Here is a 14,613-nt window from a genome sequence, read left to right as displayed (position 1 = left end):
CATACATAAAGCCTTGAAGGGAAAAAATTACCAGCCAAGAATTATATATCCAGCAAAACTCTCTCTCAAATATGATGGTGAAATTAGGGCATTTCCAGATAAACAGAAGTTTAGAGAATTTGTAAAAAACAAACCAAAATTACAATAAATACTAAAGGGAGTCCTCCAGTTAGAAAACCAACAACATCAGATAACAACCCAACACTAGAACTCAAGACAGAGCAACCAGATAAAAACACAGATAGGGAAGTCACAAAAATAAATCAAAGCTAAAACGCTGAAAACAGGAAAACAGAGATGTCAATATGTAAGAGATGACAACATTAAAACAAAAAAAAAGAGACTAAAAAATGTAGTCATAGTTCTTTCATATGGAGAGGAAGTCAAGGTGATATAAAGAAATAAAAGACTGGTTTAAACTTAGAAATACAGGGATAAATATTAAGGTAACCATAAAGGAAACTAACAATCCTACATGTCAAAATAAAAAACAAGAAAAACAGCAAATACAAAATCAACAAGGAAAAAGATGAAAAGAAAATATATAAAGAAAAATGACTCAGCACAGAAAATTAAGTGGAACAAAGAAACTGTCAACAACACAAAAAAAGACATCAAAATGACAGCACTAAACTCATACTATCAATAATTACACTGAATGTAAACGGACTAAATGCACCAATAAAAAGACAAAAAGTGGCAGAATGGATAAAAAAAACATGATCCATCTATATGTTGCCTATAAGAGACACACTTTAGACTCAAAGACACAAACAAACTAAAACTCAAAAGGTGGAAAAAATATATCGAGCAAACGATAATCAAAAAGAGCAGGAGTGGCAATATTAATCTCTGACAAAATAGACTTTAAAGTAAAATCCACCACAAAGACTAAGGAAGGACACTATATAATGATTAAAGGGTTAGTACACCAGGAGGATATAAACGTGATAAATATTTACGCACACAACGACAGCCCTCCCAAATACCTAAAACAAACTCTAACAGCATTGAAAAGAGAGATAGGCAGCTCCTCAATAATAGTAGGAGACTTCAACATAGTACTTTCAGTGAAGGACGGAACATTCAGAAAGAAGCTCAATAAAGACACAGAAGATCTAAATGCCACAATCAACCAGCTTGATCCCATAGACATACACAGAATATTGCATCCAACAGCAACCAAGTATACCTTCTTTTCCAATGCACGTGGAACATTCTCCAGAACAGACCACATATTAGGCCACAAAGCAAGCCTTAAAAGAACCCAAAACATCGAAATATTACAAAGCATCTTTTCTGACCATAAAGTCATAAAAGTAGAAATCAAAAGCAAGGGAAAAAAAATGAAACACACGGAAACTGAACAACATCTTGCTCAAAAAACTACTGGGTTATAAAAGAAATTAAGGATGGAATAAAGAAATTATAAAATCAAATGAGAAAGAAAACACATCCTACCAGAACCTTCGGGACACAGCAAAAGCAGTGCTCAGGGATGAATTCATAGCAATAAATGCACACATCTAAAAAGAAAGGGCCAAAATCAAAACATTAACCCTACAACTCAAACAAATAGAAAGAGAGCAGCAAAAGAAGCCCTAGGGTACCAGAAGAAAGCAAATAAAAATTAGAGCAGAATTAAATAAAATTAGAGAATAGAAAAGCAACTGAAAGAGTAAACAGGACCAAAAGCTGGTTCTTTGAAAAGACCGACAAAATCAATAAACCACTAGCCAAACTGAAAAAAGAAAAACAGGAGAGGAAGCAAATAACCCTAATAAGAAACTAGGTGAGCGATATAGCACAACAGACACAACTGAAGTTAAAAGAATTATAACAGAACACTATGAAAAGCTGTACGCTAACAGACTTGAAAACCTAGAGAAAATGAACAAATACACTACCTACCTAAACTAACACAAACAGAGGTAGAAACACTAAATAAACCTATAACAAAAGGGGAGACTGAAAAGGTAATTTAAAGACTTCCAACAAAAAAAAAGTCTGTGCCCGGATGGTTTCACTGGAGAATTCTACCAAACTTTCAGAGAAGAGTTAACACCACTACTACAAAAGGTATTTCAGAGCACGGAAAAGGATGGAATACTCCCAAACTCATTCTATGAAGCCAGCATATCCCAGATACCAGAACCAGGTAAAAACACCACAAAAAAGAGAAAATTACAGACCAATATCCCCCATGAACTTAGATGTAAAAATCCTCAACAAAATTCTAGCCAAGAGGATTCAACAACATATAAAAAAATAATTCACCATGACCAAGTGGAATTCATACCAGGTATGTAGGGATGGTTCAACATTAGAAAAACAACTGATGTAATCTATTACATAAATAAAACAGAAGACAAGAACCACATGATCTTATCAATTGACACAGAAAAGGCATCTGACAAAGTTCAACACGCATTCATGATAAAAACTCAGCAAAATAGGAATAGAAGGGAAATTCCTCAACATAATAAAGGTATTTATACAAAGCCAGCAGCCAACATCATCCTAAATCAAGAGAGTCTGAATGCATTCCCTTCAGAATGGGAACCAGAAAAAGATGCCCTTTGTCACCACTCTTTTTCAACATTGTGCTGGAGGTCCTAGCCAGAGCAATTAGGCTAGATAAAGAAACAAAGGGCATTCAGATCGGTAAGGAAGAAGTAAAAGCATCTATATTTGCAGATCACATGATCTTATACACAGAAAACCCTAAAGAATCCACAAGAAAACTACTGAAACTAATATAAGAGTTCAGCAGAGCATCAAGATACAAGATAAACATAACAAAAATAAGTTGGATTCCTCTACACCAACAAAGAGAACGTCGAAGAGGAAATCACCAAATGAATACCACTTACAACAGCCTCTAAGAAGATAAAATACTTAGGAATAAATCTAATCAGAGACATAAAAGAGCTATACAAAGAAAACTACAAGACAGTACTGCAAGAAACCAAAAAAGACCTATACAACTGGAAAAACATACCTTGCTCATGGATAGTAAGACTCAATATTGTGAAAATGTCTATTCTACCCAAAGCAATCTACAGATACAATGCAATCCTGATCCAAATTCCAATGGCATTTTTTAATGCGATGGAGAAACAAATCACCAACTTCATATGGAAAGGGAAGAAGCCCCAGATAAGTAAAGCATTACTGAAGAAGAAGAACAAAGTGGGGGGCCTCATATTACCTGATTTTAGAACCTATTATACCGTTACAGTACTCAAAACAGCCTGGTACTCGTATAACAACAGATAGTTAGAACAATGGAACAGAATTGAGAATCCAGACATAAATTTATTCACCTATGAGCAGCTGATATTTGACAAAGGCCCAAACTCCATTAATTGGGGAAAAAGACAGTCTGTTCAACAAATGGTTCTGGCATAACTAGATATCCATCTGCAAAAAAATGAAACAAGACCCATATCTCATACCATGCATAAAAACTAACTCAAAATGGATGAAAGACCTAAATATAAAATCTAAAACAATAAAAATCATGAAAGAAAAAAATAGGGACAACACTAGGAGCCCTACAACATGGCATAAACAGAACAGAAACCATTACTAACAATGCACAAACACCAGAAGAGAAACTAGACAACTGGGAGCTCCTAAAAATCAAACACTTATACCCATCAAAAGACTTCATCAAAAGAGTAAAAAGACAACCTGCAGACTGGGAAAAAATTTTTGGCTACGACAAATCCAGTCAGCGTCTAAAGTTTAAAAGCTATAAGATACTGTAAAACCTCAACAACAAAAAGACAAATAACCCAATTAAAAAATTGGCAAAGGAAACCGACAGGCACTTCACCAAAGAAGACATTCAGGCAGCTACCAGATACATGAGGAAATGCTCACAATCATTAGCCCTTAGAGAAATGCAAATCAAAACTACAATGAGATACCATTTCACTCCAACAAGGCTAGCATTAATTAAAAAAACACAAAATAATAAATGTTGGAGAGGTTCTGGAAGGACTGGAACACTTATACACTTCTGGTGAGAATGTAAAACGGTATAACCAGTTTGGAAATCGATTTGGTGTTTCCTCAAAAAGTTAGAAACAGAAGTACCACACCATCTAGCAATCCCACTCTTCGGAATATATCCTAGAGAAATAAGAGCCATCTCACAAACAGATATATGCCTACCCGTGTTCACTGCAGTACAGTTCACAATGGACAAATGGATAAACAAATTATAGTATACTCATACAACGATAAAGAACAACAATGAATCTTCAAAGCCTCTTGTAACATGGATGAATCTGGAAGGCATTATGTGGAGTGAAAGTAGTCAATCACAAAAGGACAAATATTGTATGAGACCACTATTACGAGAACTCAAGAAATGGTTTAAAACAGAAGAAAACATTCTTTGATGGTTACCAGGGTAGGGAAGGAGGAAGAGAGGTATTCACTAACTAGACAAGAATTATTTTGGGTGAAGGGAAGGACAACACACAATATAGGGGAAGTCAGTAAACTGGACTAAACCAAAAGCTAAGAGGTTTCCTGAATACAACCAAACACATCGAGGGACAGAGTGGCAGGGGTGGAGGTCTGGGGACCATGGTTTCAGGGGACATCTAGATCAAGTGGCATAACAAAGTATATTAAGAAAATGTTCTGCATCCCACTTTGGTGAGTGGCATCTGGGGTCTTAAAAGCTAGGAAGCAGCCATCTAAAATGCATCAATTGGTCCCAACCCACCTGGAGCAAAGGAGAATGAAGAACACCAAAAACACAAGGTAAATATGAGCCCAAGAGACAGAAAGGGGCACATAAAGCAGAGACTCCATCAGCCCAAGACTGGAAGAACTAGATGGTGCCTGGCTACCACCAATGACCGCCCTGACAGGGAACACAACAGAGTCCCCGACACAGCAGGAGAAAAATGGGGTGCAGAACTTAAATTCTAGTAAAAAGACCCCCTAGACTTAATAGTCTGACTGAAACTGGAGAGACCCCAGAAAACGTGGTCCCCAGACTCTCAGCTAGCCCAAAACTAAAACCATTTCCCAAAGCCAACTCTTCAGACAGAGACTAGATCTGAGTATAAGACATAAAATGATACTTGTGAAGAGTGCGCTTCCTAGCTCAAGTAGATACATGAGGTGAGATGTCAGGAGGTAAGACGAGAAGGCAGAGAGGGACAGGAGCTAGTTGAATGGACATGGGAAATAGAGGGTGAAGAGGAGGAGTGTGCTGTCACATAAAGGGGTAGCAACCACAGTCACATAACAATGTGTGTATAAATTTTGGTATGAGAAGCTGACTTGAATTGTAAACTTTCACTTAAAGCACAATAACGAAAAAATAGAGAGAGAGAGAGAGAGAGAGAGATATCAAGAGAAATGACATTTCTTCAATTTAAAATTAATCTTTATTCATACATACCATCTGAACATAATGCTGGTAACTGATAGCATAAGCTCTTTCCACCTCCTGTAGGCATAACAAGGAATACCTCCTTCCCAGCCATTGTTACATTAATAGTTTCGAGCTGAAGCGATCTGAACTTCTGGAGTTTAAAAACATTCTTCAGAACATCTTTAACCCTATCAGACCATGGAAAATCTAGAAAGAGAAAAGTAAGCTAAAATTGTTAGAACTATTAGGATTGTAAATGAAACACAAACTTGAGTGGCTGCTTTATAATAAAGAATAAGATAAATATAAGACTTTTAATACTTTCGGAACATTAAAGTTTTATAATAATTTTGAGATTAGTTTAACTCACTAAGCTAAGCAAAGCAAAGCAAAGGAAAAACAAATTAAATGATCTATTTTAAGAAATACTACATCAGAAAGAAAAGGAAACTGTTTGCCAGTAAAGGATTAACCTACACAAAAGATGGTGTTTGATGAGGTATTTGTAAAACAGTATGAATGTTGATCAGAGATGTCAGAGTATGACATCAAAACCAAAAAACCCGCTGCTATCGAGTTGATTCCAACTCATAATGACCCTAGAGGGCAGAGGAAAACTGCCCCATAGGGTTTCCAAGAAGTGGCTGGTGGATTTGAACTGCCAACCTTTTGGTTAACAGCCGAACTCTTAACCCCTGAGGCACCAGGGCTCCAGCATAGTATCATACAAAACTCAAATACCAGGGAAAAGGTTTGCAATTGTCTGGAACTGATGATATACCTATCTTGCTTAGAAGCAAATCACTGGAAAACAATCCCCCCAAAACATTTGGATTTCCTTCTAGAGCTCTGGTATTCTTTATAATTAATGATAAACACGAGGCTTAGCAAGATCTTACGGCAAGAATGGTTTGGACACTACGAAACAAAACAACAACCCACTGCCATGGAGTTGATTCTGACTCATAGTGACCCTATAGGACAGAGTAGAGCTGACCCATAGGGTTTCCAAGGAGCGCCTGGTGGATTTGAACTGCGGACCTTTTTGTTAGCAGCCGTAGCTCTTCACCACTACGCCACCAGGGTTTCCAGCTGGGACACTAGGGCAGGGAAATAAACTAGGTTTGGGGAAGAAGTTTGAATATTTTTTTTTCTTAATTGCTTACCTTTTTTAAGTTAAAACTTGGAAAATTTAGCTTAACAAAATACATTATTTTCCAAACATTGATTAATGTTGCTAGAATCATATTTGGAAATAATCATAGCATCTGAGTAATAAAAGCTGAATTCAAAAAACTACAAAAAGTACGTAAAGATGGTCTGCCTCCAAGTTTCTCATTCCACTTTAGGAATGACCAACTTCACTCCTAAGCATAATGGGAAGCACTGACTTGTGCAGAATAATATAACTCTAGTTTAAAGAAATGAGAAGGAAAAAAAAAAAAGAAAACCTAGCAAATTTAAAAGAAAAAAAAAGAGTAAACCTTCTTTATTCCAAGTATCAGGGGAAGAATCACAATCGTTGCTTGCCCCAGCATCAGAATCCTCTAAACATTGCTTTATTTTCTTCGTTAGGACAGTTTTTTTCTGAATAAGCTCTTGTTTTCTTTCCGTAAGTTCTTGAATTTGAATGTCTACTGCATGTAGCTCGTTGGTTATAGACTCCAGTTCCTCGGTTAGAACTATGAGAGGGATAAAAAGATACAATGATTAATAAACTTAAGTTATAATTTTAAGGTTCTGTTGATTTTTGGATTTTCCTCACCATCTAAACTACAGGCAAATCAATAGTACAGCAGAGTGGTTAAGAGCACATGTTTTGGAGTCATACAGACCTAAGGTAAATCTCAGGTCTTCCACTTACCCACTGAGTGACCTCAGGCAAGCTGCTTAACTAAGCCTCAATTTCCACATCTGTAAAATGGGGATAATACCCAACTTTCATCGTACTGCTATAAAGAATCAAGTGAGAGAACATACTGAAAGTTCTTGGCACAGTGCCTGGTACATAGCTGAGCATTTAATAAATGATAGCTATTTTTTATTATTATGTTGTAGAGAAGCAGTCCAGCAATATCCTAAATCATTTAAGTAAAGTCACCAGTCTGTGAAGCAAGAGAAAGCTACAAAAAGTAACCACCTAACTCCTTGACTATTGTTTCCAGAAAACATTATATTTGTTGGCATAATAAGAAGTTCATGATTGTAAACATGATAGTGTAATAAATAAAAAGAGAAATCAAGTGTACTATTGGAATTGGTATTACAACTTCATTGTAACTTATTTATAAAGAGGCCTCAATGTATTCAATCCAAGTAGTAAAAGAAGCCGCAATATATGATTCTAATCAATCCAAGTATTAAAGTCAAAGTGACATTCCTTTTGGCACATCAGTGGAAGCTGAACAAATTTGAAAGATGTCTTTGTCGCCTTCTAATTCATCTGCCTGCAGTAATCTGTGCCCAGTTTGAAACTCTCTTCATAAGAGGAAATCTTATGGTTATGATAAAATAGGAGGTGGTGGTGGCTTTGTATTATGCCAACTGCTAGAATTCCCTTCTCTGCCCAATTCTGGGTTAGGGCTGGCCACAAGAGAACACTGCATGAGATCGGGGGGAAAAAAAAGTTGCCATCGCGTTGATTCAACTCATGGCGACCCAGTGTGTGTCCGAGTAGAACTGTGCTCCACAGGGTTTTCAGGAGCTGATTTTTACGAAGTAGATCACCAGGCCTTTCTACCAAGGTGCTCTGGGTGGACTCAAACCTCCAACCCTTTAGTTAGCAGCCAAGCATATTAACTGTTTGTACCACCTGGGCCTCCACGGGACTGCTAACCCTTTTAAGGATCTACCCTTGCCACCTCTCAGTGCAAAATCCAGCAAGCCCTAAAGGATAGTTATCTGTGGAGGATGGCATAGCTTTGCTTCAAAATCCTAACGGTCAATGCTGTGACTCATCCATGGTGCCAAGGCACCCGACAGCGCCCCTATTTGTCAAAGTCATCGCAAACACCACCAGATTCATTGGATCATGCGGCTCATAGCTTTGGTGAAGGGAGTGTCCTCTGGATTATCGCTGGTATAGACACTTACTCTGGATATGGACGTGCCTCCCCGCCTGCCATGCATCTGCCACATCCATGAATTCAAAGAATGCTTTATTGACCATCATGGTATTCCACACAGAATTATTCCTGACTAAAGAACTCAGCAAATAAAGTTTAACAGAAGGCTCAGACTCAAGGAATGAATTGGTCTAACCATTTTTCCCATCACCCTGGGGCAGCTGGCTTGATAAAATAATAGAATGGTATTTTTAAGGCTCAACTGTGGTACCAGCTGGGTGGCAAGACTTATGCTATAATCTGTGTCCGGTGCTTTTCCTTCCACAGTCAGGATTCATGGGCCTGGGAATCAAGAAGTGGAAATGAGAGTGGGCCCTTTCATTTCACTAGTGATCCACTAGTAAAATTTTTGCTTTCCATGCCAGCAACTTTGGGCTGTGCTCATCTAGAGGTATCAGAAATGTTTCTATTAGACGACAAAGCAATGGTTCCATTAAACTGGACATTGAGACTGCCACCAGGCCACCTTGGGCTCCTCCTGTCAGTAAATCAATAGGCAAAGAAGAGAGCCACTGTACTGCCTGGGGTGAGTACCCTGATTATTACAGGGAAACTGGAGGAGTATGTCTTGAATACAGGAGACCCTTTAGGGCATCTCTTAGTACTTCCACTTCCTGTGATTACAGACAGTGGAAAAGTATAACAAGTCAATACATGCAGGACAGCTAACGACCCAGGCCCTTCAAGGAGTGAAGTGTCGCTGAGGAAAAATGAATATGAAATGGGTAGTGGAAAAAGGTTTTTATAAATACCAGCTGTGACCACATGACCAGTTGTAAAAACAATAACTGTAATCACTATGAGCATTTCTTCATTTCTTCCTTATTTTGATATTTGTATATACGTTAACCAAGGTTTTTTTGGTCTCCTATTCTAGTCCCCTATCATCTACTAATACAGGACACGTTAATAGTAGCTGATTTAAGGCTACTTAAATCTCAGGATTTAAGCTACACAGTTAGCAAGAGGGATGTGATTCAGCAAGAAGAAGGATGAGCATCAGCCAAAGACGAAAAAGAGAATTTGTACCCTTTCTGGGGAAGAGAGTCAATTTGTATTTGGTTGTACATAGGATAGCTGCACCATATGAGGCAAAAGCATGATTTTGCTGCTAACTTTTTGTGGAGATCAAGTATGGTTAAAAGAATAGTGCATGGGTGTCAAGTAGATAAGGGGTAGACTCTAGAGCCTTTGTACTGTGAGAACTTAGCTAAGTAAAACCACATTTCCTAGAATTTCCCTCCCTGCACAGTTCTAGGGCTGCCAGGGAGTTAGAAGGTAGAAGTGAAGCACTACCAGGTTTCCTATATTTAAGGAAGTCGGTATAGTCAGGACTGGCTTCCCCACTGGCATGGGGCAGCAGCTAGGCCCATACCTCCAGCTCCTGCTAGATAGTCTTGGGGAAGCAGCTGGGCCCGCAGCTCCTTCAGATTCTATCAGTTTTTCCCCTCCAGCTTCTCTGAAGCCTCAGCCAGGTTTGTCTGCAGCTCCATAGTGAAGTGCACTGGCTCCCTGACAGGTCTCCTGCATCACCCAAGTTGGAAGCTTTGGAACAGTGAGGGACTGATAAAGACATTTCTCCTCATGGGTTACTTCTCCTACTTTATATCAATCTTCTCTTCCCAACTGCTGGCTTTGCTGACTTCATGCCCAGTGCTAAACAAAGGAGCAACATATATGTATAAATGTACATATGTATGTGTGCATACACACACACATACAGTACTTAGCCAGTTCTCATAAACATAAGGTCTAATCTCTATAATAAATCCCTTACATCATTCACAGTGGTTCTGCTTCGCTGATCAAACCCCACCTGATACAGATATATCCACGCTACAATATCATCATATCTTGGATAAAACTTTGACAGACTCAGAATAGAAGAAAGTATGGGTAGTTGCAGTAAATCGAGGTGTTTTAATATTATTGTTTAAAATCATACAATATCTAATGCTGGCCTGTATAACACGAGACTTTTACTACAGGAGGTGAGACTGAAAAGCCTGGTAAACGATCTCACCAGCACCTAATCCACAGCGGAGCAGGACTACAAGTGCATGGGGCTTATTACCTACCACCGCTGTATCTGAAGAGCACATTGAACGCTCCGGTTTTCCTCAGCTGATAGCCAATGCAGACAGAAACAGCACTATTTCTAGCAACATCCCAAACTGAAACTAACAATGAAAGGAAAGTGATTTGCCACTCTGAAAGCCATCAAATCCACAGCAACAAACTGTCTGAAGGCGATTTCAAAGACATATTTCAAGTATAGTACAAGTGGGTACAGCAACAGAACAGGTGAGCTTACTTGAAAGGGGATCAATATTTTGAAGAAATTAACCAAAGTAAAAGGATCCAGGGTGGTGCAGGTGGTTTGCAATCAGCTGCTAACCCAAAAGATTGGTGGTTCAATCCCAACCAGAGGCTCTGCAGAAGAAAATACCTGGCAATATGCATCTATAAAGATTACAGTCAGGAAAAAATTACGGAGCAGTTCTAATCTGTAACACATGGGGCTTCCATGAGTCTGGGGCCAACTCAACGGCAGCTAACAACAATAATTACTCCTTCTTAAATAAAAATTATCTATTTCATTATTCGCTGATTTTTAAATTATATCCCACTGATGATGCATGATGTCTTGTTAAGTGGAATAACTTACGCAATCTAAAATGACCATGCTGTTCCATCTATGTTTAGTAACATCTCTTAAACACTCTTTTTTGTCTCTAAGTAAACATCACTTGGGTCATTATTTAATATAATTGACATTGTTACCAATTATTATTAATCCTCAGCCTGTGAAAACAAGCCTTTGGCCATATAGATGGCCAAAACCATCTGTATTCTCACTATGTATTCATATGTATGGAGTCCCTGGGTGGCACAAACAGTTAAGCACTCAACTAATCGCTGACAGGTTAGTGGCTGGAACTCACTCCGAGATGCCTTGGAAGACAGGCCTGGTGATCTGCTTCTGAAAGGTCACGGCCTTGAGAACCCTATGGAGCAGTTCTACTCTAACACACACGGGGTTGCCATTAGTTAGAATTGACTCAACAGCAATTAAGAACAAAAAATTCATATTTATATTTAAGTAAATCGTAAAATTCTGTGTGTGGGGTAGAGAAGTGTGGTCCATATTTAAGAAAAACATTTCTTTCAAATTTGAAAACAACCTAATCTCGTTAACCCACTTGCAGAGCTAGTAACAGAGGCCATGTTCACTATACCTTACAAAAGGCTAAAAAAAGACCATAGCATAAGTCTCCCACTCCTGCCGTTCACATCTTAATCAAATAGATATCAGGATCTCACTAATAAAGTACAATCTGGACAAGTTTATAGAAACAAATAATAGATGAAAATGCTAAGTGGCTGCCTGGGAAAGGTAGAATAATAGATGTTCTTAATCCTTTATGTTTAAAAACACTTTCAATAGCTCAATTTCTAGGAATTTATCTTAAGAAAAAATCAGAAAAGCACACAAAGATTTAGATTCAAAGATGTTCAGTACAGTATTATTTACATTTTAAAAATGGAAATAGCCTAAAAGTTCAGCACTAGAAGATTAATAAATGTCACTTTGAAACAACAGAGCAGTATAAACAGAATTTATTTCAACAACTACTCTATGTTTTATATATATGCTGTATTTTAAAACCAAGCTGGAAAACAATATGTATAAAATGTTACAAATTTTGTTGAAAAATATACATATAAATGTTAACAGTATTAACCTGAGTAGTGGGGTTAGAAGTGATTTACACATTATTCTACTTTCTTAGGTTTCCTGAATTCAATCAAAACATGTCATTCCTATAATCAGAATTTTAAAAACAAGCATTTTTTTAAACAATAACTAGAAATAAAGCAGAACAAACTACAAAATGTAATTATTTCTACTAACCTGAAACGGATGCCATTCTAAAACTGAACTGGAGATTCAAATTTCTTTCTATAAATAAAAGAACATGTAAAACAATTTTTTTAAAAAAGTACTGTTGATAATAATCAATGATAATCTGTCACTACAAAGCACACAAAAAATCATTAGAAAGTATACCATATATTGCGGTAACCTTTTCAATAAAGGCTACATACATGATTTTTCCCATACTAACTTTCAAGGAAAATTCTATAGGTTTAGAAGTGTCCAAAGTCTCATAAACATATACATGACAGGTTCAATGTCAATAACCCTTCCCATACCAGATATAAAGTGATACAACAAAAAAGAGCAAAGATTTAAGGTTAAACAGGCCAGTTCAATTTCAGTTCCAGCACTAAAGTATTGTGTGGCCTTGGTAAAATTACCTACCCTGTTCCTCTAAGCCTCTTTTACTACCTGTACAATTGAAATTACAGAACTATCCTATAGATAACAAGTTGGATAGATTCAAATGCCCCCACATTAAGCAAAACCCACCTAAATAATCAAATTAATTACTTTGTTCAACGCAATTTTATAAGAGTTAAAACTTAAACTCAATCTTCAAAGATTAATTGGCATTTTATGGAGGGGTTAGATCTCAGATGGAGAGAACACAGAAAAGTCTGAGAGGTGGGGAAAAATATGGTTTGTATTAAGGAATTCCAAGTATCTAAGAATGACTAAAATTTAGAGTGCACAGGGCAAGTGAAAGATGATGAGGCTTGATTCCCCCTAAACACCAGCTCTCTGATATGGACAACCAGCATTTTATAAAACTTAGAATGCTATCCAAAAGAAGCTTCAGCACCACCCTACCCTTACTCAGACTACCAGCCTTGAGCTATTCCTACGTTGAATTCTGAAGCCACCATTAGGCTGGAAAAGACAAACTGGCTGGGTTTTTTATGCCTTGCTATGGAGATTGGAATAGCCACTCCACTAAAAGATTTTTAAGCAGGGGAGTAAACCTAGAACTTCTAATTATATATAATAATGAGCATTTCTCCACCACTTTCTGGGAACGTAATTCTCCTTCCCTAGAGTGTAAAGTTCTGCAGCAGAACACAGGTTCAATCTGTTCATATCTGTATTCACAGAGCCTAGCAAAGTGCTCAACGGGTTTGCTGAGATTGAAAGCAGGGCCTATCTCTACCGTTATGCAAGGATACAATCTATAACCAACTCTTCCTCACAAATATAAACGACTATAATTAAACCGCTAAAAGACTGCTCATAAGCTCTATTATCCCCCAAATGGTGTGATTTAATAGCAAAATTTCAACATGCATCCGGAAAAAAAAAAAAAAAAGCAGATCTATCAAAGTATATGCTAGACGACCACAGGAAAAATTATAGAAGCGACAGCCAGCAGACGGATGTGATGCAAAAGAAAACAACACTGAGGTACCACAAGTGAAATCAGACACACACACACACCCCTCTCCCGTCACCTGCGTTTAGAAACAGTAACTTAACGTGAAGCATACTTCTACTGTGAAGCATAGGGTGGAAGAAGCATCTCCATGGTGTTTCCCAATAAAAGTTGGCTGCCAATAAACAGGCAAGGAGCCCTGGTGGTACAATGGTTAAGAAGAATTCGGCTGCTAATCGAAAAGGTTGGCGGTTCAACCCACCGGCCGCTCATCAGGAGAAAGATAACGGCAGTCCGCTTCGGTAAAGCGTTGGAAACCCTATGGGGCAGTTCTACTCTGTCCTATACGGTAGCTAGGAGTCGCAATCCGCTAGAAGGCAATGAGTTTGGTTTTGGTTTCAATAAACAAGTTTTGGTGCCCAAGCCTCCTGCATGGAAAAAGCTGTAAAAACAGGAGAACTGTTGGCAGATGAGTGTGTCCCTACGGCCCAAGTTCCATGAGAGCAAGGAAACGCCCTTGTTTCTCCCTTGTCAATGTGTGGGTGGAAGGACCTTGCAATCAGGCAGGAAAAGAAAAGATGAAAGGAGGGCACACCACTGGCACCTCGAAGTTGTATCAGGTGTTACCCCCAGAACATCTGCCCATGGGCTTCGTGGAGGACCCTCCAGGTCCCTAGACTACGACCCCCAAAGCGTCCGGGACTCGAGACTGTTAACTCACCCTTCCAGCCGCTCTCTTATAAAGCCTTCCCGCCACAGGTTCCCTTCTCCC

General features: G+C 38.3%; 1 protein-coding gene across 1 annotated transcript in view; it reads right to left on the bottom strand.

The window, feature by feature from the left end:
• The window catches only part of RECQL (RecQ like helicase), a 36,722-nt gene extending 22,166 nt beyond the window's left edge, over positions 1–14,556 (bottom strand). The window contains exons 1-4 of the mRNA XM_064284495.1: positions 13,957–14,556; positions 12,446–12,493; positions 6,889–7,086; positions 5,432–5,611 (exon numbers count right to left, since the gene is read on the bottom strand). Of these exons, the coding sequence (XP_064140565.1) occupies positions 5,432–5,611; positions 6,889–7,086; positions 12,446–12,493; positions 13,957–13,972 (442 nt within the window). The 5' untranslated portion in view covers positions 13,973–14,556. The remainder of the gene's footprint in view (positions 1–5,431; positions 5,612–6,888; positions 7,087–12,445; positions 12,494–13,956) is intronic.
• Positions 14,557–14,613: the final 57 nt, after the last annotated feature.

The sequence above is a fragment of the Loxodonta africana genome, chromosome 4, assembly GCF_030014295.1.
Source record: "Loxodonta africana isolate mLoxAfr1 chromosome 4, mLoxAfr1.hap2, whole genome shotgun sequence".
Lineage (NCBI taxonomy): Eukaryota > Metazoa > Chordata > Mammalia > Proboscidea > Elephantidae > Loxodonta > Loxodonta africana.
This window is presented reverse-complemented; position numbering and strand designations above follow the sequence as displayed.